General features: G+C 41.4%; 2 protein-coding genes across 2 annotated transcripts in view; one reads left to right on the top strand and one right to left on the bottom strand.

Annotated features, from left to right (window-relative positions):
- LOC132992199 (synaptic vesicle glycoprotein 2C-like) overlaps window positions 1–11,311 on the top strand; it is a 46,117-nt gene extending 34,806 nt beyond the window's left edge. The window contains exons 6-13 of the mRNA XM_061061383.1: window positions 594–683; window positions 778–888; window positions 982–1,070; window positions 2,391–2,555; window positions 3,987–4,120; window positions 5,999–6,202; window positions 6,352–6,511; window positions 7,626–11,311. Of these exons, the coding sequence (XP_060917366.1) occupies window positions 594–683; window positions 778–888; window positions 982–1,070; window positions 2,391–2,555; window positions 3,987–4,120; window positions 5,999–6,202; window positions 6,352–6,511; window positions 7,626–7,809 (1,137 nt within the window). The 3' untranslated portion in view covers window positions 7,810–11,311. The remainder of the gene's footprint in view (window positions 1–593; window positions 684–777; window positions 889–981; window positions 1,071–2,390; window positions 2,556–3,986; window positions 4,121–5,998; window positions 6,203–6,351; window positions 6,512–7,625) is intronic.
- Window positions 11,312–13,812: 2,501 nt separating this feature from the next.
- Window positions 13,813–16,672, bottom strand: LOC132992264 (proteinase-activated receptor 3). Its single transcript, XM_061061467.1, has 2 exons — window positions 16,547–16,672; window positions 13,813–15,274 (listed from the first exon to the last, which is right to left on the bottom strand). Exons 1-2 carry the CDS (start codon window positions 16,611–16,613, stop codon window positions 14,205–14,207), a joined length of 1,137 nt encoding a protein of 378 aa, XP_060917450.1. The 5' UTR covers window positions 16,614–16,672; the 3' UTR covers window positions 13,813–14,204.
- Window positions 16,673–25,456: the final 8,784 nt, after the last annotated feature.

The following is a 25,456-nucleotide window of genomic DNA, read 5'->3' as shown; positions in this document are numbered from 1 at the left end:
TCCTCTCCTCTCCTCTCCTCTCCCCTCCTCTCTCCTCCCCTCCCCTCTCCTCTCCTCTCCTCTCCTCTCCTCTCCTCTCCCCTCTCCTCTCCTCTCCTCTCCTCTCCTCTCCTCTCCTCTCCTCTACACTCCTCCCCTCTCCTCTCCTCCCCTATCCCCTCCTCTCCTCTCATCTCCTCTACTCTCCTCCCTTCTCCTCCCCTCCCCTCTCCTCTCCTCCCCTATCCTCTCCTCTCCTCTCCTCTCCTCTCCTCTCCTCATTTCTCCTCTCCTCTCCTCTCCTCTCCTCATTTCTCCTCTCCTCTCCTCTCCTCTCCCCTCCTCTCTCCTCCCCTCTCCTCTCCCCTCCTCTCTCCTCCCCTCCCCTCTCCTCTCCTCTCCTCTCCTCTCCTCTCCTCTCCTCTCCCCTCTCCTCTCCTCTCCTCTCCTCTCCTCTCCTCTCTCCTCTCCTCCCCTGCCCTCCTCATGTCAAAGCAAACCTGAGTAACATTATTGAAGTTTAAAACCCAGAAAAGAGGTCGGCAGGTTTTAACTCCTGATAAGATCCCGGTGTGTGTTTGCAACAGCAACATTGAGTATGTGTCCATCTACAGACGGGTAAACATGACGAGGCCTGGATGGTGCTCAAACAGATCCATGACACCAACATGCGAGCTCGCGGAGAGCCGGAGAGAGTCTTCACTGTGAGTACACACACACACACACACACACACACACAGATCCTCCTCGGTGCTGCAGTGCCCTCAGCAGGTGACAGATCAGTGTCTCCCCCTGCAGGTGAACAGGATCAAAATCCCCAAACAGCTGGACGAGCTGGTGGAGATGCAGAATGAGTCAGCCAACCCGGTTCTCAAGGTCCTCTTCAAGATCAAGGCTGAGCTCAGAGGAGTAAGATACTATTTCTCTTTGACTTGTCCCAAGTTCTTTTGCTTTGAGTTACTTCAGTTGAGTAAAAATCTTTTCCCTTTTTTTTTTAAACAGATCTGGTCAACTTTTATGAAATGCTTCGACTACCCGGTGAAAGACAACACTATAAAACTGGCTATCGTCTGGTTCACTCTGTCCTTTGGGTGAGATATTTCATCACAATCTCTTTTTTTAAATGTTATTTTTGTCCACTTCCTTCATGTTAAGTACGCCCTCGGCGATACTTTGCCGAGTCACCGTTAACTCTCCAGCTTAATGACAGTGTCAGTGAAGTGTTGAGCACTGAGGCAGATGCTCCTTCACTTGTGTCGTCCTGATGAATGTCGACAGGTGAGATTGGAAAGAGAGAAGCGATTAGAGAGAAGGTGTCGTTCTGCGTTCTTTCAGCTGGCATGCTTTAATGAAATACAATACGAATGTGTCGGAAAGTTTTAGCCTTAAGGAGAATCTTTCAAAAGGAGACACGAGAGAGGCCGTGTTAAGCTGCAAAAAAAATAAGCTGTAATTTATTAAATTCTATTATAGCAGACTTTGTTTCAGGTTGTGTTTTTATCCTCACCACATCCTGTTTTCAGGTCGTCTGACCTTCTGACCTTATGAGTTTGTTTTTTGTAAAATGTGATACCTCAGGAAACAAGTGGAGGGAAGGTCTTCACTTTTTGGATAGCTGAAGGTTTTTAGATGGAATCAATTTCTCACAAAAAACCCCAAAGTTGTGATATATTATTATATGTTATTAATGTGAAAAAGATGTGTGCAGTAAGAGATGTAGAAAGTAGAGACAAGAAAACATATTTATATTTTCATTTCATTGTACAGTGTTCCCCTTTGTTATTTCTTTTGTATTATATATTTGCTTTAATACAGTGTATAACTTCTGTACAGTTTATTTTAATTTACTTAGCTGTTACTACAACTTATTTTGTATTTATGTACTTTTATACTCTTTTTTTTTCTTATAATGCTATTCTATTTTATATATAATTTTAACTTTTTTTTGTAGAAGCTGACTCAGGGAAAAACGCACAAAAATTCCAATGTACCTGTCCTGTCCTGTACCTGTGCAAATGGCAATAAACATCTATTCTATTCTATATAATTCTAAACAAATGTCTACAATGATAACATGATAAAGAGATGGCATAGATACCCTAAAGGTCAACTTCCCTCTGATATCATACACGGCTGTGGCTCAAGAGTCGGTCAGCTCTTAAACGGAAGGTCAGGGGTTCAATCCCCAGCTCCTGCAGCCACATGTCTGTTGTGTGCTTGGGCAAGACACTTAACCCAAAGTTGCTCCCACTGCTTTTGTCAGCGGCGTTTGAATGTGTATGAATGGTTTGTCAGACATTGTGAAGAATTCAAACAGACCGGCATCGCAAAGTAGAGTCAGCGATAACAATCGGTGACTCAGAGTCAGTGACGTCATGTTTTTAATCCACAGAAGATGTTTGTGTGCGCAGGTTTTACGGACTCTCCGTCTGGTTCCCGGACGTCATCAAGCACCTCCAGGCCGACGAGTACGCGTCCAGAGTGAAGATCCACAACAACGAACGCATCGAAGACTTCACCTTCAACTTCACCCTGGAGAACCAGATCCACAGAAACGGGGCCTTTGTAAACGACAGGTACAGAAAACACAAAAACTCTCCTCTTCTTCTTCTTCTCTGAGTCAGAAAAGGATTAAAAAACGACTTAAATGTAACACGTTGTGATCCAAACCTGTGAGCCTCCGCCCGTGCACAGTTCTGTGGTTAAAGCTTCTTTTTTTTGCATTGCAGCACTATTCTTCATTCCCGTAAACAACACACAGCAGCCGGTAATATTAATCCTGCCTCCTTTTATCTCCCGCACCGCCAGGAAATTAAAAGCCTTATCTCTCTTTCTCTTCTCTTTCCATCCTTCTTTCTTCCTCCATCTCACCCGTACACACACACACACCCGTACACACACACACACACACACACACACACACACACACACACACACACACACACACACACACACACCAAACGTCTTTTCCTGCTCCTCCTGGTTATGATTCTCTCTTTTACAAAGGCCAGAGAGAAGATGCATTGATGCATTTGTTTTTTTGTTCTTTGCCTTCCTCACTGCAGACCAGAATGCACGTTTAATAAGAGATTGAATCACGACCAAAAGCACGATACTGTGTCGAGCAGCATGCAACTGATTATAGAGCTCATCAACAGAGTCTGTAAACTCTATGAAGTTAATCTTTACAGTTGTACACACTTAGAATATTCGATTTTTAATCATATTATTGTAGTCACAGCAAGGACTCTCAATGAGAGCTCAGATTGTTTAAAGACAGCAGGATGAAAGTTTTCACCAGACAAATCTGCTCACACATGGACAGGACGAGATCAGCACAGAGATAAGAAGTGCTGCTTTGACCACAAGGGGGAGACAAAATCAAAGCAAACCAAAAGTTCCTCAAAGGAGCTTTAAGGCTGCTTCTTAGTCTCTTTAAGTCTTTAAATTTCTTCCCCTGCTGCCTCCATCCATAGACTGTATGTATTAATTGACGAAGCCTGAGTGACGTCAGCCATCTGTTACAGCAGGGGGCGCCAGAGGCTCATCGGCAGCAGCCGCCATGCTGGAAATCCTGTCTCCGCCTAACTTTCAGTCGACCTAACGACAGGCTGAGAGCTGGAGCTGAGGCGGGTTTAAGCCTTATTACAAACCGTTACACCGCGCCCACCTGTCAATCATGTCAGCTACGCGCCTCACTATGGATAACACGCATCGTTCATAAAATAAAAACAGAGACGTTTTTAAAAAATTCACCCCTCGTACAGTGTGTGCCAGTGATGACAATAACTAATCAGACCTATTTCGATTTTTGTACCAGGCTGTAAACATTTAAATTTAAGCTGTAAAAACGTCTTTTTTGCCAGTTGTGTGTATGTGACTTCCTGTGTTCCTGGAGCCAGCCTCGAGCGGACACTCAACGAACTGCAGGATTTTACACTTCATTTTTCAACCCCGAAGGTTTGCCGCTCGCCTCCATCTCTTACCTTCTCTCCTCCTCTTTCCAGGTTCATAAGTATGAAGTTCAAGGCGGTAAAATTCATCGACTCGTCTTTCATTAACTGCTACTTTGAGGACGTCTCCTCCGTTGGATCCTCCTTCACAAACTGCACCATCGTAGACTCCTTCTTTTACAACACAGGCGAGTCTCCTCTGCACCTACAAAAAACATCCAGAGCCATAAATCCTGTTTTACCTCACACATAAGTCTCACTCAGCATCTATGTGTCTTTCTGACAGTTCATTTTGGGTCTGAAGTTCGAGCTTCCGGCTAAAGGGGAATAAAGCTGGAGCATTTATGGCTTTGCTTTTATGCCACTAAATTACTGCTTGATCTCTCTGGCCCTGCACAGATTGCCTCTCTGAACTCAGGCGACTGTGGTTAACAGAGAAACTGAGCCAGTCTGGGCTGCAGACTCATGAAAATGGAAATATACAACTACAAAAACACTCTTGGGATAATGGCTTTTATTCAATGTGTTGTTTTTTAGATGCTTGCTAGAATTCCAGATACTGATGTGCATAAATGTGATTCTTTGAGCAGCTACATTGAAGTGAGTTTTCTCTTTTTACTTGCTGATTAATTTGGAACAAACCTATCAGCAATAGGCTTTCAAAACATCCCGTTGTTCCCAGCGCCCGTGCTGCTGTCTAATCATTTTGGCGCTGACAAAAACACCGGCAGGAAGAAAAAAAAGAGAGGCAGGATGTTCAGAGAGAAAGTGCAGCTGATTCAGACCATGTGGGAGCACCGGGTGGAAAAAATAAAAATATTTCCCCACAGCACTCAGGAAAAGAGCTGAACATGGAAACAGTAAGGGCACGTCAGGTTGCTGGTAATGCCCCCTGGGAAATGCAGTCTCTTTGCCGGCGGCAATGAGTCTCGAGAGAGCGGAGGATAAAGACAAACGAGGAGAGACAGACGGAGGGAGGGAGAGCAGAGGTGAGAGAGGAGGAGGTTGGTTCTCCTACAGCTGCTGGAGTTTATTAATAAACCTTTGCTTTAGCAGGACAGAGACGGAACCGGTATTTCAACTACACAGAATAAACTACAGGCAGCACACGCATGAAGTTAAGAATGTACGTCTGAACAATCAAATGGAAGAAGTCAATCAGTAAACAATAAATGGACTTGAGCTTGTTGACGACTCAACAGGCTGTTACACCACAGGTCAGACTATGTAAAGTGACCATCAGCATTAATAAAATCCATTTATACACATTCACACACCGCTGAAAAAGCAGCAGGAGCACCTTGGAGTTAAGTGTCTTGTCCAAGGATACTTCTACCATGTGACTGCAGGAGCAGGGGATCTAACAGCCAACTTTCCGATTGAGAGACGACCGACTTTACATCTTAGCCACAGCCCAAAATGTTTTGGCTTCACTTTTGTGGTGCTGTCAAGTTGTCCATCTTTTTATACAGTCTTTGCTAAAAACAGCAGGAGGCTTTGGACGCAGCCTAGTTTCCTTTAAACCCTGTGGCTAATCACGGTATTGCAGTGAAAAATTCCCGACTGGCAAAAACTGCTGCTGCTACAACTGGCAGAAGTCTTTAACTTTTGTTCTCTATTAATATTTAATCTCTTTCCTTGAGTGGCAAAAAGTGATTTAAAATTCTGCCACTTTTTCACAGTTCAAAGTCTGTGGGCAAAGCAGGATCTCAGGGGCTTTACATACTGAAAATATTCAAGGGGTTGCAAACTCTGGAAGTTGAGCCCAAGGCTTTTTTTTTTTAACACATGCATCAGGTGGAGACATTTTGTAGTCCGTCCTTAGGCTACCAATAAGATAAAAAAACCGTCTTCCCTTGTGATTTGCAGCACTGTTAGCATTAGCAGCAGCAAGAACAGAATCCAGAGCATTAAGTCCCTGCAGCAATATCTGAAACAACAGAATAAAAAACGGATGAGCTATTTTCAGATCTTACAGTAAAAGAAGCCTTAAAGATAGAAAATTCATCCTTATGCATAATTTAAACAGAAATCTAAAACTGCACTCTCGTCTCCCACCTTCACAGACATCGATGACTCCAAATTAACTAATTCAAGGATAATCAACAGCTCCTTCCATCACAACAAGACGGGCTGTCAGATGACGTTTGACGATGATTACAGTGCGTACTGGGTCTACTTTGTCAATTTCCTCGGGACATTGGCTGTACTGCCTGGGAACATCGTCTCTGCACTCCTCATGGACAAAATCGGACGCCTCAGCATGTTAGGTATGGTATAATATCCTCTCTGGTTATTCAGGATATCCTCTGCTTCTTCCTTGGGGCCATGCATAATGTTTCTACATTTCCTGAAGTATTTGTAGAGACCTCTGGGGAATTAAATGAGGCTTTCTTTGACGTCGTGTTGTGTCCTGCAGGAGGCTCCATGGTGCTGTCAGGCATCAGTTGCTTCTTCCTCTGGTTCGGCACCAGCGAGTCCATGATGATCTTCATGCTCTGTCTCTATAACGGCCTCAGCATCTCTGCCTGGAACTCACTGGATGTGGTCACTACTGAGCTCTACCCGACAGACAGGAGGTAAGTGCTGCAGTCACATTACCCGTTATGAATGAACTGAAGTTGAATACAGAATTCATATCTTTACCTTATCAGAAATATGGATTTTTAGATGATATCAAAGGGAATGAGTGCTTTAAGGATGGCCTTAATAGTAAGTCTGCACACCAATGATCCACATATGAATCCAAGCAACAACCTTAAGTTTTTAAAAATAAAGCAAATGCAGAAGTAAAGAAACTGCAGTTCCTAGAGTGTCCACTTGGGGTGGGCTCAATAGCCAAGGAATCCCCATTAAGCCCCATGGTAGATGCCGATTTTTACAGCAAAAATAAAGATATTTACTGCATAGAACAAACCAAGTTTTGACTCAGACTTGTGTAAATCAGTGTAATGAAAGATACAACAGAAAACTCAAAGTACTTGGTCTTTTTCGATTCTCTGATTTTTTTGAAATTTCAAAAACAAAACAAATCCAAAACAAAAAACGCCAACCAGAATTGACATTTTTAGACACTTCAAATCCATTATTACCCCTTTACCTTTTCTGAAGATTATTTCCTTTTTAAATACACAACTAGGGGCATGGCTCAGCTGACAGACAGGTTGGCGTGTTGAAGCTGTTGCCCAAGAGTCTTATGGTCAATAGTAATGGTATGTTTTTTGTGAAAAGGCTTTGCTCCAATACTTTGTTATAAAAGCTAGACTAAATCTCATGAGCGCAGTAAATTGGATTTCAGTCAGTAATACATCAAGTCAGATCCAGTCTAGTGGTCGTGCCATTTCTCTTATTTCTCTAAAACAACTGAATTGTTAAAAAAAAAAGTAATTTAAAAAGTGTGGGTGACAAAGTTCTCTGCAGTTGTTTTGTCACTTTCTCACTTAAGATTTATTCAGACAATAAGATCAGTCAATTATTCAAGAGTAACATGACAAGGCCTCTAGGACAGCTGCCATGATTTTAAGGTATTCAAAGGGGGGCTACATGTGGGAGATTTGAATTGAAGCGGTCTTTACAACATCTACATTTTAAACATTAAAATATACTCAATAAATATACTATTTCCCAAAAATAAAACTAAACAGCAACATCTGAGCCTCTCCTTTTTTGTGTCTCTGCCTTCTTGTTTTTCAGGGGTACAGGTTTTGGCTTCTGCAACGCGATGTGTAAGCTGGCAGCGGTGATGGGCAACCTGATCTTTGGCTCACTGGTTGGCATCACCAAGGCCATCCCCATCCTGCTGGCGTCGTCTGTGCTGGTCTGCGGCGGGCTGGTGGGCCTCCGGCTGCCAGACACACGAGCCAATGTCCTCATGTAGACCTCAACACATCGCAGTATGTTGTTTACCAGGTATTCACTCAGCGTACTGAAGAACCATTGTGGTCTATAATTTAACCGAAAACATCGCTGAAACGAGCATTGCAGTCGTCTTCTTGTAATTATGCTTTGAAAAATAAGATTGTTCATACATTCATTACAGGACAAGTGTTCTGTTATTTCTGAGTAGAATACCTGATAAATAACTTTGTATAAATAAATGCAGTTTAACTTCAAATGAGCTGTAGATATAAAGAGTTATTGGACTACAATCAAAGGTTAGAAGTGTCAATGTCTGATGGCCACTGGCCTGAATCATCTGACAGGAATATCTTCCAAAATAACCAGTCAGATATAGTTTCAATAAACTCTGTATATCAGCAGCTTATGCAACACTCAAATGCACATGTCACTGCTGCAAAAGGTTTGGACTTCCAACAACCGTCCCAATCCTAATCCTGCTGAATCATGCTTAGATTAAAGGAATATTCTCACATTAAAGGAAATGCACTGAGTTAAGATACAACTAGCCACTGTTTAGTTTAGATTATAGAGTGGAATCAGAGGGGAAACAGCTGGCTAATCGCTAACTTGTTCATTAAGTCCTTAACCAGAAACTGAAGAGTCCAACAGATGAGATTGGCCGATGATGGGCCCATCACAAACATTGGAACGTTTTCCACTTTGCACCAATTGTATTTTTTTTTCTCCGAAGAATACAGTTCAGATACTAGTTTAGATGATTCAGAAATGATGCCAATACAGAGTGTCTCCAGCAGAGGGCCCTACTACCTGGTATTCACTACAATCCTCTCAGCACTGTCTGCAGCACATATCGCCATAAAGCTAAGCAGACACTTAAATCATTTTAATTCACGATTAAGTTGTTTGTTTTGGAAAACAGCTTCTTGGTCACTTTTTGTAATGCCATATCTGTGTATATTTATAGTTATATTCAGAGATAAGATCACCATGACAACCACCATATTGGTTTTTCAGCAAACGTATCCCCTTTAAAATCAACATCCATCTCAAATACCCAATATCGTTGGGCTTTACTAACTTGCACCTAGCCAGGCCCTAGCTCAACTTGACGAAACTTAAGAGAATTTAACTTAACTTAACTTAAGGAAAAGATTACGGGCAGATTTACCGCCTTCAATTCTTACTAATATTTGATACAATTGGTCCTTTTTTTCAGAAAGGTACACAAAATCAGGCTAGGATGCTTAAGCTAACAATAGCTCCAAAAGTCAGGCTCAGACGAAATTAGTATTAAACACAATTAGTTTGAGTTTCATGAAGGATTTTACGGACTTTATTATCTCAATGTGTTGCTTTCATTCCCTTTTATTATGTAAAAATCTAAATAAACAAAACATATTTTGACAGGGCTAGCTATGTGTCTCTTCTTCCAGTCTTTACGCTAAGCTAACTAGCTGCTAGCTGTGGCTACAAGATTATTTAAAAACAAACAAACAAGAGTGGTATACCTACTCTTGTCTAACTTCTCTGTAAGAAAATCAATCAGTGGACAATGTTCAACAACATTTTGAACTATTTCTTTAAGAACAAATCATTTGATAACAGGATTATTTATGTATCTGTATTTATATTATAAGTAAATTATTTAAGTTATTTATTGCTGTAAGGATATGCTTTATCGTTTGTAGACTTAAGATCGTCCTCAGTTTCCGTACATGTGATCTAACGGTTGGTGAAGTTCAGACCTTTTGCAGCAATTTCCAAGAATGACAAGGCCATAGGAAAAAAAATCTAAACGATGTAGTAGAGTAGTGAAAACCGGCAACTTCAGCAGCTACATTTCTAAAGTGAAAAGAAGTTTACATTTTCTGCTTTTACAGTAAGAGACTTTTGGGAATTGGAAACCTTGTGTCTGAATGCTTCCTATCTTCCTCTCTTGTGTCTGTGTCGTGTTCGTCCCGTGGCGCCGAGCTCACCATGAAGGGCTTCGCTTTTTCCTTTGCAATCTGATCTGTCGAGAAGAATTTATACTCCGCTGTTATTATCTGCTTTCCTCCATGTTTTTTTTTTTTTTCCTCCTTTCTGTATCGGTTTCTTTATTGTGTCTGTCATCCAGTCTCGTCCTCTTGCTCTGTTTTTTATCTCCTCTTGCCTTGCTGCTGCTCCCTCCAAAACTCAAAGGCCTTTCTCAAATGTCGTGCCTCTCTCTCTCTCTCTCTCTCTGTCAAGCCCGCCTCTTCTTCCAAATCTTGCTGGAAGCTTTGCTGCCCTGTCCTGCTTTCTTTTTCTTATCTCATCTCTTGAAACTGCAGGGTGCGTGAACTTCTGTGTGTGTGTGTGTGTGTGTGTGTGTGTGTGAGTTTGAACATGTGTGTCCAGACAAACCCTTATTAGATACAGTGATCGTCGCTGAACGTTTTGTTGAAGTCTATACCAAGGAACCTGGAGGATTTGAAACCCGTGCTTAAGTGAAATTAAAAGCCATGCTTAAAGGACCATTTCACCCAAATCCCAAAAGAAAACATGCCTACCAGCCAGGATGACAGCAAAAGGGACCTTCATGGGGAACCCAAAAAGGTCAAGGAACCATCGAATGTCCTCTGGGTGAAGGTGGGGGATTTAGGATTTAGGTGAAGTGAGCCTTTAAAACCTCTAAATGAATGCGACTCTTGCTGCTACGATGTAATTGTTTCGATGTTTCATGCATAAGGGAATTTGTAAAATAATCTCTGTAACTTGTTCTTTTCTGGAGAAAATTCAATCATACAAAAAAAAAGAAACACACAAGTACAGTACTGTTCATTTCAATAATTTAAATTCTCCTATTCTGGAAGATGTATTTGTGCAGTACACGACCTTCTACATGCAGCTATTCCTTCTACAGACTACTTTATTATTCTGACTAAAAGGGAACTGTTTCAAGATATGTCTCTGGTTTCTTGATGTCACATGCTTTATTTCTGCTTCCAACACCTTCACCTGAGCTGAACAAAACTCTACTTCACTGTTTCCAAACAGAAATCCTGCATGTTTGTTACTGAAGTCCTTCTCTTGTGTGTGCTTTTTCCATTTTGGTGTGTTCTCTGTTCCCCTCTGTGTGGGGGAGGGGGGGGGGGGGAACAGAAGTGATTTCCGGGTCAAAAGTGAATGTATCATTCTCGTGTGTCGTCAGATTGGTTATGGACAGATTCAAGGTTGTTGTAAGAACGTGTGCTAGTGGTGAGAAGGCTGTGTGTACATGGTGTTTAACAGCAGGGGGTGGTCAAATCTGCAGCAGGAAGGGTTTTCCAGTTATTATAGTTAATTCACTCTTAGGGGGGACTGAAGTTGCCAAAAGCTTCAGATTTGAAAACCTCTGCTGTGTAATCTCTGTGTGGAGGTGTGTGTAAAAAAAAAAAAAAAACAATTACCTGTCCTTGATATGATTTATTTTTCATAAGAAAGACTCAAGTGAATGCAGTGTATAGTTGGATTCCTCTGGTGTCTCCATATTGAATAAAAAGTTTCATTTGAAAAGCCGTGGGACTTTTTGTTATTCATTCATGTTGCACTCGCTGTCACCAGCAGATGGCGCCATTGATGCAAAATAAACAAAGACAGGCTCCAAATGTTTGTCTGTCAGGTTTTTTAAGAAGTTATTCAAATACTAGTGTGGGGCCTTATTTAACTTTAAATGATCTTTAAACTGCTCGTTGTTTGTTTTGAAGGAGATTTGAGAGGAAAGGTGACAAGCGCCAAAGTCAAAGAGCGTTTACACCGCAGGTCACACCGACACATTCACACCGACACATTCACACCTACACATTCACACCTACACATTCACACACTGATGGCAGAGGTTGCTGTGTAAAGTGACCATCAGAAGTAACTACTGCCATTGATACACATACACAAGGTCTTAAACAAGGACACATCGGACATGTTACTGCAGCTGTGGGAATCAAACCCTCAACCTTCCTGTTGTGAGACGATCGACTCTGAGTCACAGCCGCCCCATAAATAACAGCAACTTTACACAAGAAACTTTGACAAGTACTTTAATAATGTTTGCAACACAATTAGATATGCTGTGTTCAGTTTACTGATATATCGTTTTAAGTCTGACAATTTTACATTTTCATTTTTACAGTGTAGAATTATTTTATATTTTTATTTGAAATGTATTTTTTTGGTTTCCAGATTTATTTTTTCTATCTAATTCTCTTGATAATATTAAAATCTTATGGACTTGATTTTGTGTCCTTATATTAAAACATGTTGTACTTCTATTTACTTTTAATGCATCTGTGTTCCCTTGTATGTTTTTAATTTTTTTGGTAACCAATTATTCTTATTTGCCTTTTTATTTTCTTGTAATTGATCTTATACTTTCTACAGATTTATTCCTTTAATGTCTAAATCTGTCCTTGCCCATTCAGGCAACAGGCTCCAAATTAAAGCAGATGAAGCTTTGTAAATTTGACTCAAATGTGATTACATGTGGCTAAGGGAAAATGCTAAATGCTGATAGAAAGAGTGAAAGTAGCACAAGCACACATGACTCATGTTTCTGTTTTAAATGGAGCAATGGTGAAACAAAGCAGTCAGATGGAGGGTGTGCCTGATGTCAAAGTCCTTTCTTTGATGGAGATGTATTGGTCAGTATAAATATTATAAGAGGGATGACAGCATCTCAGGCTCAACTCAATAAAATCCTTATTGCCATTGTGGACTTTGATATGAAGATTCAGCAGTGCAGTGACATCATTCTACGGAAGCCCAAAGCAGACAAGCAGCCAAACATTTTATTTACTTCATTCCGCCTGATAACAATGTATTTGGAGTTTCTTCTGTTTCCCCATTTCATCTCTGGATAACAGAGCTTGTTTTCATGTGATAAAAGGATCATTTTATGGCAGTCTAGGAACAACTGTGATTGGCCAGAACATGACATGCCATGCTGCCATTGCCCACACTAATGAGCTAAGTTAGGCCTGTTTGTGTTGTGCTGCGCGGATCTCGTAAAACAACCTGATAGTACTCATTAATGCAGGAAAACAGAATAAATAAAATGTTTGATGCATGGCCACTTTGGGCTTCCATATCATACCACCAGAAAACCAACACAAGTTATACATAATGTCAGAATTATCCTCAATAAAAACACGATGAGGCGTGAAGTCAAGCAGGCTAAGAGTCTCAAATTAGACATTGAAATAGACGAAAAAGAAATTCCACTAGATTCAAAATCTTATCTTATAGTGGACTCTCAAAAGGTGAGTCTGGACCAAACCTGAAGATGTTACTGTCGATAACCCTACACAAGTTTTTCTTTCTTTCCAGTTTTCAGTTTAGATTTTTTCTCCTGATAACTCGTCTATTTCGATTTTATCAACTGACTCTGAATTATTTTTTCCCACGCAGATGAAGTCAGTTAAAATTATCTCAGGGAAACTCAATGTGTGTGTGTTTCCACTGAGGTTTGGTTTTGTGTCACCCTGCATCCTGTCAACGCCTTGGCAGGAAATTCCCGCTCACTGAGAGAGGGGGTAACAGGGGCAATTAAGTGAGTTCCTCTCTTCAGGGGGTCAGAGCTAAAGTTAACATCTCTTAGAAAAAGATAAATATATCTGGAAGTATCATATTGTTAAAGTTAAGTGCTTAATTGTGGGGATTGGCAAATAGACAAAAAGTCAATAAAAACATGGTTGGGGTCTTAGTGGGTAATCTATTGGTTGTTGAAAAGGCATTTCGAAGGGATGGTGGTAGCCTACATAAGAAACGCTATCCCTAACTTTCAGAGAACCTCTTAACAGATAAGGAGCAGTCAGTCCCTTGGCAAACAGTAACAATGCACCCCACCTGTTGGTATTGCCCTTAATAAAATCATAATGAGTGGGTTATAAAAAAAAAAAGCCCCACCCCAACCAGAAAAGTACAAAAGAGCAATAGAAACCAAAACAGTTTTCTTTTAAACACTATTTTGGGGGGGACTTCCGTATTGGCTTCATTTTCAAAAAACAGAAGTGTTTGGACAAAGTTTGGAGTATTTTTTAATCAGCAGACATCCCAGCTTAACATGTAATAAGAGGAATACAGAAAGGCATAGTTTACTCACTGTCAGCTATACATGTCAAACACAAATGCTTCACCAGGAAGACTTCTCATTATTATAAATCAGTATCTTCAATATTTATGTACAAGTATTTACATTGCATCGCGATAACCATCGTAGGACTCCCTCTCTCTGTCACAGATTCACGCTCACTTCAGCAAGATGTCTGCATATTGCTTGTTTTTCATAAATACTTAAAAGGTCTTTTTGCTTTCTCTTTTGGATTCCAGCCAAAGAGAACCCCCCCCCCCCCCCTCTTCATCTGCTGCAAACTCTAAATCAAAGCCAGTTTTTTTGGTCGCAGTTATAGGCCTTTCTCACAAAGAAATGCTCAACGTTTTGCCTTTAAAAGGCCTGAAGTAGAGGCTGGATCCTGCAGACTTGGACATGAGCAGAAAGAGGAAGGGGTCAAGGCAGGCGTGGACGCAGCACAGACACACCGCTGCTTGAAAATAGACGTACAAACTTTCCGTTCCATCCGCAAATAGCCGCACGTAGTGGAGGAAGTGCAGCACTCCAGCGGGGGTGAAACACAGCAGGAAGATGCCAAACACCAGAGAGCTGGCCTTGATGTACGTCGCCCAATCGTTGTGCGATCGCTGCAGCTCGCAGATTATCCGGGCGAAGCAAATGACCGTCACCACGAGAGGAACCAGGAGGCCAAAAAAGGTTAAACACAGGTTGTAGTAAAGCAGGTAGACATGGGAGTCGTAGTCCAGAGGTAGGACATCGTGGCAGGTTTTGCGGCCCACCTCGGGGAGCCAATAGCTTTGCTGCACGAGGAGTTCAGGGACAACCGCGGCGCCAAACACCCCCCACACGGCGAGGCTGACACACGCCGTGTACATCCTCTTGGGGAGTCTTTTGTACATGAACGGGTGCACCACGGCCAGGTAGCGCTTGACGCTGATGCAGGCCAGCGTCTGGGCCGAGCAGTACAGGTTGCCATAGAAACAGGCCGTGACCATTCGACAGGCGGCCTCCCCGAGCACCCAGTGGTTTCCATGGAGATGGTAGTGAGCCTTGAAGAATAGGGAGAGGAGGAGGAAGAGGTCTGAGACCGCCAGGCTGCTGTAGAGGATGGCCGACGACACTTTTCTGATTTTGGTGGCGAGCATGCACAAGATGCCGACATTGGCCGGGACCCCGACAGTGACGACTAGAACGTAAACGACGGGGATGATCCGCGTGCTCAGAGCGCCAAGGAGGTACTCCTTTGTGCTGTTGCTTAGAGACCGCAGTGCTGGAGGGGAGTGAGATGAGACGGGAGCCTGAGTCCCGTTTAGGACGACAATAAATATGCCCTGATGGTCCGGCTTGCCTTTAAAAGTTCTGGGCTCGACGACAGAAATCTCATTCTTCCTGTGCCCTTTATTCTTCTTTTTCCCTGCAAGAAAAACAACAAAATGCAAAAGTTCAGGATCATTTCTGCACGTGAGAATGATATCTGAGAAACTCGGACGTTTTACTCCACTTTATTTATTCAACAATTTTAGTTACTTTGCAAGTTCAGCCCGAAGCACAGTTAAAGGCAGGGTTGGTCATTTTCCAAAACTGGCATGATTTTGAAAGTAGCATTCCCTCAGTGCTCCGTCTGCACACCAACCCCCCTCCCCTCTGTGCTCCCTCAAAAGCCACGCCCCCTCACTTACATGAACGAGCGCCGTTTCTCCAGAAGCGGACCTCAGCTCATCGTTTACATTGTGTAGAAACTACGTCGTCTCATTCAGCGGTAAGAAAACACTAAACATTATCATATTCATGTCACATAAACACGACTATTTCACTACTCACAACGGCCGTCGACAAACTCACAGTATAAACTCCGTCATCGGTGACGCTCTTTGAGTGTGGGATAGTTTACGCACGGGGTAGTGAACGAGCAGGGTAACAGGGAGGCGTGTGATTGGTTCATCAGATTGGTACCTCTTGGCAGACATTGGTCGACGTTTTTTTACAGGATTACAAACTGCTCAAGGTGATGGATTTTCTCCGTTCATCTTTCAGAGAACATGAGTTATTAATTTCTGTCAGGACCTGAAGACAATTTCAACCGAAATCTTCAAAAAGTGGATCTGGAGGAAATTACCAACCCTGCCTTTAACAAACGTTTTATTCTGCTGGTTCATTTTTCTTTTACTATTAAATTGTGTTTAAAGTGAAACATGTTTATTTCTTATATTAAATGAACTGGAATTTGAATGCTGGAATTTCTTGTAATTAAAAGATTTGATTTATTTTTCCATAACTGAGTATAAACTTGTAATGGTACACAGTCACTGAACTTCAGACTAAACAAACTTTCATTATTGATTAAATGTTCATCATTTCCTCAAGCAATTTACTGACATTTTAATAATTACACCATCAGATCCCTTGTTTTTGTCCAACCATCAGTCCTGAGGTTTAAATTCTAATGATGAAACTAAATGTGTCATATGTACAGAATGTGTTAGGTGTAATAGTGAATCAGTGAATCACCAGTGTGCAGGTTGAAGCGTACTGTTATTGATTAAAGCCCTCAGAGCTGTCAGCAAATACTACGCAGTTTCAACATTGATAAATTGATAAAACGACACAGTCAGCATTGTCAGAGCGAGTTTAAATGATTGGTCATTTTTTAAATAACATAAAGAAGTATTAAAAAAGAATCTCTTACCTTTCTTTTGAAGTGTAACACTCAGACAGAGGACCAAAACAAGGAGAAATAAAAGATGTCGCCCCATTGCTCTTATCGGTTAACAGTTAGTAAACTCTGAGTGTCAAATCTCTCTCTCGCTCTCTCATTCACATTTCCTCTCTGCTCAGTGTCACTTCTGCATTGGACTACCCTCCTCTGTGGGAGTAAACTCTCAAGTCACAAACACCTCCCTTAAAAACAAAACATCTTCTCTGATTAAGAAGGAATGTGGGTCGATGTTTGAACACGCACAGAGTGAACCTGTGAATGCGACGCCCCCTCACGTCCCTGCTGTCACTGTTATTGCTCCACGCTTTGTTTTATGAGCTTCAAAGGTGACATGTGTAGAAAACGCTGCGTGCTGTGTTCTTTGTTTTCTTCTTCTCTAAAATTCACCTCAGAGTTCTTCAGAGTTATCTTTACTTCCATGTTTCCCCTTGTTCAGACTCTGCATCATATGAAAACGTACAGCTAGTCTACATTTACATTTTGGCTCCACATTTGGAAACTTTGGGATCTTCCTGTCCCATCTCAGTGAAACGATGCCTGCAGGGATGTTTGGTGACGTCGTAAGCAGGAAAGGGGCCACTGGGAAAGATAGGAAACGTCTGTCTGAAGAAGATAAGCCCGTCTGAACACGAGCATCTCTGTTTAGTATTCACTTCCTCTTTATTTTGTCCTTTAAACATAGACATATTAGTCATTTTTCAGTTTATAAGACCGTTAGAGAGTCAGATGTTAAAAATATCAAATGTGCTCACACCCTGCTCAAACTGGTTTGTGGTTATGTCTGTTATATTTATCACATTATGTTAAACTCTATTTGTAGGCTATACTCACTCACTGTGATCCACATCTACCTAGGGGTACATATAAAGTTAGCGTTACCTTTTTCATGTTTTTAATAAGCGGACATTTATTGAAGAAACAATAAAAAGACACATTTTAAAAAGTGCAAACACAGCACAGAATAAGTATAAGAATAGCAAGATGGGGAATAAGTAGATTAAAACGTTGTTGGAGTTTCTAAAAGCTCATTCAAGCGTATTACTTTTTTCTTTTTATTGGTGATGATATAACATGACAGGAGACCAAGGGACATTAAAGACAACCAAAGAACCCTCCCTCTGGAACTCACTCCCCACACACATTCAACACTGCACCGACCCTCCTACTTTCAAATCACTTATCAAAACTCACCTCTTTAAACAAGCTTTTAATGTATGACTGTGATGTGTTTTCTGTCTTCTGTAGTTTACCTTTATGTTGTTATCTTGATGATTTGTTTGTAATACTGCGATGTCCGTTAGTCTGTCCTTCTGTGCTATTCTTTATGTTTTAACCATTGTAAAGTGTCTTTGAGTTTTTAAAAAAGCGCTTATAAATAAAATGCATTATTATTATTATTAAAGGGAGACACACTAAGGCCCCCGTGTCCACCTAGCGCTACACGTCTGCCCGGTCTCTATGACAACAGTCTGTTGACAACGGCCGCTGTATGAGCGACACTGCTCCGTTACTTTTTAAGGCATGTTTTATATTTGAGATCGTTTTCACCGGATGAGACACGAAGACACGATCTGGAGGCGGCAAAACCTACAGGGAATATCAAACATTTGGAAAAGAGCGCCGGTGACGTCAACAGCGCCTTTCTGAAAAGTTGAAAGATTTTCAACTTGAGCGCTCGCAGCGGCCGCAAAAGAAATGCAGAGCTTTTTCTCCACGCCTGCTGCTGCGAACGCTCTCTACTCATTGAAAACAAATCAAAAGACTCTGGCGCTCAGAAAAAAACACTAGGTGTAGTGGCTTGATCTTGCTTTTCAAAAGTTTGAGCCACTGAGGGGCTGATAGCCTACCGTACTTAATTGACGCGTTGTTTCCGTGTTTCGTGGCAATAATTCAATCAACTCCGTGCTGTCACACTCAAACGGGTTTATCTGAATCGTTCGTTTACAATACATGTTCTGGTCGTTTACATACACTTATTCCATTATAACTTGAATGTAAAACAAAGCCAGGATAAATGTTCCATTCACGATACATTTTAACAGCGGTCAAAAACTGTGTGCCTCTCACGATGGGCTGCTCACCTGTCCGTGATTAACTCTTCTTCTACTTGTAACCTTCCCAACACCAAAGTGAATGTGCCCCCTACTGTGAGCACAAGGAACTACCACAGAGCACACATACATACTGAACACACAAATGGCTCTAACACTAGGTAAATGGTAAATGGACTTGAGCTTATGAAGCGCTTTTCTAGTCTTCCGACTACTCAAAGTGCTTTTACACCACATGTCACACCTACACATTCACACACTGATGGTAGAGGTCACTATATAGTATCATCCATCAGAAGTAACTAATCCCATTCATACACCGCCACCTTAGCAGCGGGAGCAATTCAGGGTTAAGTGTCTTGCCCAAGGACACATCGGACATGTTGCCCAGTAGGGGATCGAACCCTCGACCTTCCGGTTGGACACGGGGCCTAAGACACAGTACAGAGACAAACAATAAAGTTTACCATGATGCTGTGAGTAGATGCTAAATGATTGATAGGAGTTGAGATTTGAGGCAGATGAAGGAAAAGAAAGGAAATTAAAAATGCTAGAGGGAGGAATAAGTAATAACAATGCTAATGAAATTGGTGTTTTGAACTTATGAAACAGACTGGAATTCATATTGATGACTGTTTATGAGTTTCAAGACCATAGAGGGTAATGATTAGGGTTGTCAACATTTTCAATACCTCGATCATTTTCTACACCATTTGTTTGAAGATGATGTAATCTCTTGTTATTTTAATGATTGATGATATAAGAACCAAAAATTTAAAACAGACTTTCAGTCGTATTTAAACCAAAAGTCGCTGTTGTCATGATTTACTTTTGTTTAGTTTGTTTGTTCCACGTTGTTGTTGCTTAGTCGTGATTTCCTGTTTAATTTTGTCATTTGTATCCTTGTGTTTCTCTGTTTCCTGTGGAATTAAAAAAAATGCTTTAAACGTTTGCTAAATGTCACGAATGGAAGAAAAGCTGCTTTGGTCGGAGCCGCCTTCTCATATCTCCGTTTCTGTAGAGTTTGATATTTTTTTAGGACAAGCTACGTTTGAAATCTTTCACCCATATCTACAGGAAACATCTGCATTCTTTAGTGCCTCAACCTTCAGTGTAAAGCATTTCTTCATTTGCATGATCCAGTGATCATTTCATAACTCGATCTCTAAGCACGGCAAGCTGCAGCCGCTGATCACAGATGTGACCTTTGTCTTGTTTTTGTCTGTTCTGTCGGGTTATACGACAGGAGATGTTTTCAGTCCCAGCATCCGTCAGACCTCCACAGACAGACCCCTCGCTGTCATGTCACATCCCCCTCTCCGCCTGTGACGTCACTCGTGTCATCCAAAATACACAAACATCACCGATGACTCATACTGAGAGCAGATCAATGTAACAGCTCTGCGGGGTTCAGCATCATCTCAAACAACATAAACCTGTGGTTTTACATGAGTCAGCGTAACGTCAGGGTGTTTGTGTTTTCTGTCAGATGCAAAAATTATAATCTAGGTCAAATGATTGCTGCGAGTTATACGTTACAATTTAAAGCAATACGTTTAAAGCAAGTTTGACTCGGTGACCAAAGACAAACCGCAGCTGTAATAAACATTTCCATTTGAGGCCTCAGATACTGAACATGATTCATCTCTGTTCCTCGTCGATTCACTTCTTCAAAGAAACAAAAACACATCTGCAGAGAAAAGCTGTTTCCTGTACAGCAGGTCAAACAGTCAATGTGCAGAAAACCGGCTGGAAATTTTGCTTTCTGTTTCCCATTTTTAAAGGAAGAAATAAATTAAGTTTCATACTTGGTGTAAACGTAACAAAGACAGCACTTTGCAATCAAGCAGGACGATGATTCTGTTAAAGGATTAAAAAAACATCGAGACTTCATTCAGACATTTTCCTGCCAGCCTCTCGTATCATTTCTGCAGGAAATCAGGAGCAGCAGGAAGCTGTGAGTGACGTTTGCTCTGCGTTCAACCATGGAGACGTGTGACTGTAAGACAAACCACATGCACAACTACACGAACACATGTTATTATCTTTAGAAAAGAAAACAAAAACCATCTGCTGACTTCAGAGCAAAAGCAGCAAGAAACAAGAATATTCATAATGGAGTCAAAGGTAATAAATTTGCCCAAATAATAATACTGAAAAAAAAGCACAGAGCTCCAAAATGTCCCTTAAGTACAGAACTCAAGTAAATCTACTTTGTTACTGTCGACCACTGGAAATGGGAAAGCCTTCAAAGGATGCAGTTCCTGAATTAAGACCCAGCTTGTGATTTCCATGGTATAGCCTCCTTCTTACGTCATGTCCTACCTCCTGCTGGATTTACTCTATTTTCCCTAAAGGATGTTTGCTCAGGGCTACATGGTGGTGCAGTGGTTAGTACTTTTTCCTCACACAGAGAGGAGGTTCCTGGTTCTAATCCCCGTCAGACATGGCCTCTCCGTGTGGAGTTTGTATGGTCTCTCCAGGTACTCCAGTTTCCTCCCACAGTCCAAAGACATGCTCGTTAGGTTAACTCTAAAATTGCCTGTAGGGTGTACCCCGCCTCTCGCCCAATGACAGCTGGGATTGGGTTTTTCCACTATTTCTGCACACACATTATACTCTTAATGACAATCCTTAAGATGAACAACTTTAAGGAGAGTGGGGTTGTCTCAGAGGGGCAATTCGATTTATTTCATGATTATTCAACATCCAGATTTTTTTTATTTTGTATGGTGAAAAAAGATATACAGTTTGGAGGAAACAAAAAAAATGTTAACTGACAATTTTCCCCACAGGAGGGCGATGTTTCCCTTTATTTGAGGACTTCTGCATTTTACCTCCTTTATGTTTTAAACTGCAGCAGCAATGTTATCCACATTTTTAACACTTACTGTTTGTTTTTTCTTCAGTTGTATCAATAATGTAATTGCTCCAACATTTACAGAGAACACTCTCCAGAGACCCATTAGTTTGGTCCAAGTTTTTTATTCCCATGCTGGCTCAGAATAGCTGAAGGTTTTCTGTCCTGGAGTTTATGCATTCTGCAGGAGTTAAATAAACACCATTAAAGCCTGAAACTGGGACCTGTATTGCGTCTTTTCTCACGGTCTCACGGTCTCACGATCAAGGGATCTACGTGTGTTATGTTAAAGGTCCAATATACTTACTGTATCATCAGACATTAAGGAAACATGATATGTTGAAGTGCTGGCTTCTCTGACAACAAGACGAAAGCCAGTATGTCCTCCTCCAAAGGTCTGTATTTGTTTTGACCAGAAAAGGCAGGCGATTTTACGGCGCCCCCACACAGTAGGTTGCCCCTCACACATCGGTTTGCCAGTCAAACGGCAAACCACCAGGTGTTTCATTGATGGAAGCGGCAAAAAGAGAAGTGTTTCAGATAGAAGTGATTGTACCCGACCTAAAAAGCCTCTGCATGTTTCTAATAAGCTCCGCGAGCAGAAACGTGCTCAAACTAGGATCAATATTGGAGATGCTTTTGAAAAATGGAGAGAGGTTAGAATGATGAAAGGTCTAAAGAGCGATGCAGAGCTGGCTAAACACTGAAGCTTCAGTGTCCGTGACATGGCAACCTGCATGCACATCGACTCTAGGGAGGAGGTGGGCGGGGGGAGACAGCTTTGGACTGCAGTACCAAATTTAAACATGCCAGAGTTACATACTGCTCCTCTAAAGGTAAATAAACCCATTAGTGGGGGAGCGGCAAGGCTAATAAAAAACATTGCACACCATTTTGCACTGCTAGCAAAGCAGTGGGAGGTGGAGAGATAGGACAGTGGATAGAGCAGGGAGAGAGTGGAGAATGACAGTGGGGAAACTCGGTGGTGTGCCAACTCTCAAGGACCCTGACACTCGATGTCAGCCAAACATTTCAGGATTTATGGATACCTGTTGACTAGCTGAGAGACACTGCTCAGAATTTGAGACCAAAGCCTCAAATCATCAGTCCTGGTTTAGTTATTCAAATCCTTCCTTTTTCAATTCCTTTGCCAATATTGCTTAACACCCTATTGTTGAATGCATAGCCTGTCCTGACCAGATACAATCAAAGAAACCATACACTCTTAGAAATTCCCCCTGTTAAAAAACGGTAAACAACTGGCAGTAGGGTTGCCAGGAAGTTACTGTAAAATTAACGGTATATTGCTGTCATATTACGTCATGTACGTCTTCGTAACCTGCTACTGGATGCTTTGAATTTCCCTCAGGATCAATAAAGTATCTATCTATCTATCTATCTATCTATCTATATATATATCTATCTATCTATCTATCTATCTATCTATCTATCTATCTGTCTATCTATCTGTCTATCAAAAGAGACAAGATATTTCCCTTGGGAAAGCTCAAAATCTAAAAAGTAGACTTAACACTGAACTTCCGTCGAAATACACCAACGCAATGCATGTCACAATTCCAGTTAAATTGTAATGTTGCTCCAAATCTGATCTGTGTTTATCAGCGATTGTTAGCCAACATGCTCCCTATATCGAATGTAGTGGTAATAATATGTAAATGTTGTGTTGAAGGCTTTTTTTTCTGCAGACCTTTCTGCAGTGACATGATGGTAAAAGAATACCCAATAGCTTCTTTTTTTTTGCAGAGAGTAAGAAGGATAGACTTTATAAAAGAAGTGGATGAGGCAACATCATCCATCAGTTTGTTGGCCATATTGTTTCTAAACCAGGTTGTGCATTGTGGATGTCTTGGAGGTTTGAAGTGAGGCTAGCTAATAGCATTTTTATCAGCTAATGTTAGCATTAGCTTAGTGTACAAGGTGTATCTGTTCATCTTCCTGAGCAGTTTTCTATTAATAATTTATTTGGTTAGAAGGAAAGGTGAGAAAAAAACGTAAAGAAAACTTAATACAGAAAAGAAAGTTTCCATAACTGTGAGTGTCGGCTCCAAACCGATCATAAATCTGTTCTGCTGTGTACCTTTCTGAGAGATCTTTGATGTTGTAACGGTAAGTTTAATGTGTGCTGCGGTAAGCGATTTGGCCGCGCCGTCAATTCTGTGGTTTGACCAGCCTGCTCCCTTCAGCACGTTTTGGCTAGAAATTACATCAGCAGCGCAATATGTCAGCGCCCATCACAGGAATTATCTGGCTTCAGATCAGTACAACCAAAGGAGACAGAGAAACACTGTCCATTTTGATATACATACAATGGTCTGTGGCTGCATGGTGGTACAGTGGTTAAGGAAGAAAAAAGCGGTAAAAGTACAGAATAAATGGATGGACAATGGTCTGTAGATTATATACAGTATGAGACTACAGGCAGAAGATAAGCAAAAGGGCAGGAAATAGGGAAAAAATTATCTGTTTAAAGGTATCAAAATAGGCCTGTATCAATAACCCACACAAATGACGTTGTATGTTATCAGAAAGAGACAAATATCATAAGAATATGGGTACATCTGTGAGCTCACAGTCCAAGTCCTGGGGAAAACAAATTCAGGGATGAATTAGTAACATGTCTTCCCATCCTGCCCCCATCATTTCTCTCTCTCTCTGTTTCATACATCCTCAATTCAACACACACAGAGCAACAATCACACAAAAAACTATTTCTCTCAACTAACCCTTTTATTTCAAGCATCATCCTCTGCTCTGCTTTCTGTCGCCAAGCCTTCATCTTTATCTTCACTCAAGGGCTGTGGGGAATGTCATGCTTTGTGAAAAGAGCAAATAAAAATTGTGTTTTCTCGTCATGGGAATCGAGTCTACCAGGGTCAGAACTGGTAGTATGGTAAGTACAGATGCAGATGTAATTATTTCTTCCAAGGAAATGTTTTTCTGTCCTTAAATAGAAAATTACGATGGGATTTTCTATGTTTTCCACTGTGATTCGCAATATCACAGCTGTAAACACAGGATGTGGGGCATTGGTCTCTGATGCTTTATTTCTAATAGCAGTTTTGAAAAAATACAATCTGAGTTCCAGTTTACATTACAAAAAGATGTAGATGTATTAGGGTGGTTTCACACTAGGGACCCAGGCCCGGATCCGAGTACGCTTCACCCCAAAGTCTGGTGTGAACACAAACGTACCGTACTCGAGTACCGTCCGCTTGGAGAGGTGGTCTAGGGCGTGACTCATGCGTACTGGAGTGCAGTCCGCGAGAGATGTGAACGCAACCATGCTCAAATAAGGAAGTGGAGCGCTACATGATGTAATTGTAAACGGCTCCTGTTGCTTCAAAAACCGTTGTATCTGTGCAGCACGGACCCATTTCATCCTCTGAGCTGCACGGTGCATGTGTGTGTAGGAAGAGGTGTTGTTGGCGTCTCCGAAATAACAAAAACATCCCCAGTTTAGCGTGATGGACTCCGCCTGCGAGTGGTTGCCATGGTTGCTTCTTCATCTTTCTTACGACGTTATGACGGATGAGCTTAGTTACAGCAATTTTGAACCAAAAAAAAAAGTCTAAAATGGGATTATGTTTCTTTAAGTCTATTTTGTCAGTCCACGGGTTCAGTACTTTAACTTTAGTTAAATTGATTCCACAGCTTCAGAGATAAGGGATAAATGACTGAATGAAAAGTCAGCCAGGATAAATGTAAGATTACAAATCAAGTTGACTGAAATTGTAAAACTTTTGAATTGAAAGGTTCGTTTTTGCTTTTAAAATTATTGGTTGTCTTTGTCTTACTGACTCCAAAGACTTTAAAAAAAGTGTCCCAGTAAAAATGCATGTCCTCATGAAATTTCTTGGCCGTCGCTGCTGTGTGACGGTAAAGTGACATCACACTACAGGAATTTGTCTCTGTGCTGCAGACGGGCTGCAGCTGATTGGTGGACGGGAC

The sequence above is a fragment of the Labrus mixtus genome, chromosome 17 (genome assembly GCF_963584025.1).
Source record: "Labrus mixtus chromosome 17, fLabMix1.1, whole genome shotgun sequence".
NCBI lineage: Eukaryota > Metazoa > Chordata > Actinopteri > Labriformes > Labridae > Labrus > Labrus mixtus.
Note: the sequence above shows the minus strand (reverse complement) of the source record. Positions and strands in the feature narration are given on the sequence as shown.

Excerpts from the sequence above, each read along its gene's own strand:
- LOC132992264 (XM_061061467.1), bottom strand. The coding sequence starts at position 16,613 with ATGGGGCGACATCTTTTATTTCTCCTTGTTTTGGTCCTCTGTCTGAGT. Across the intron at positions 15,275-16,546 it reads TGTTACACTTCAAAAGAAAG|GGAAAAAGAAGAATAAAGGG; the intron begins GTAAGAGATTCT and ends TTTTTCTTGCAG.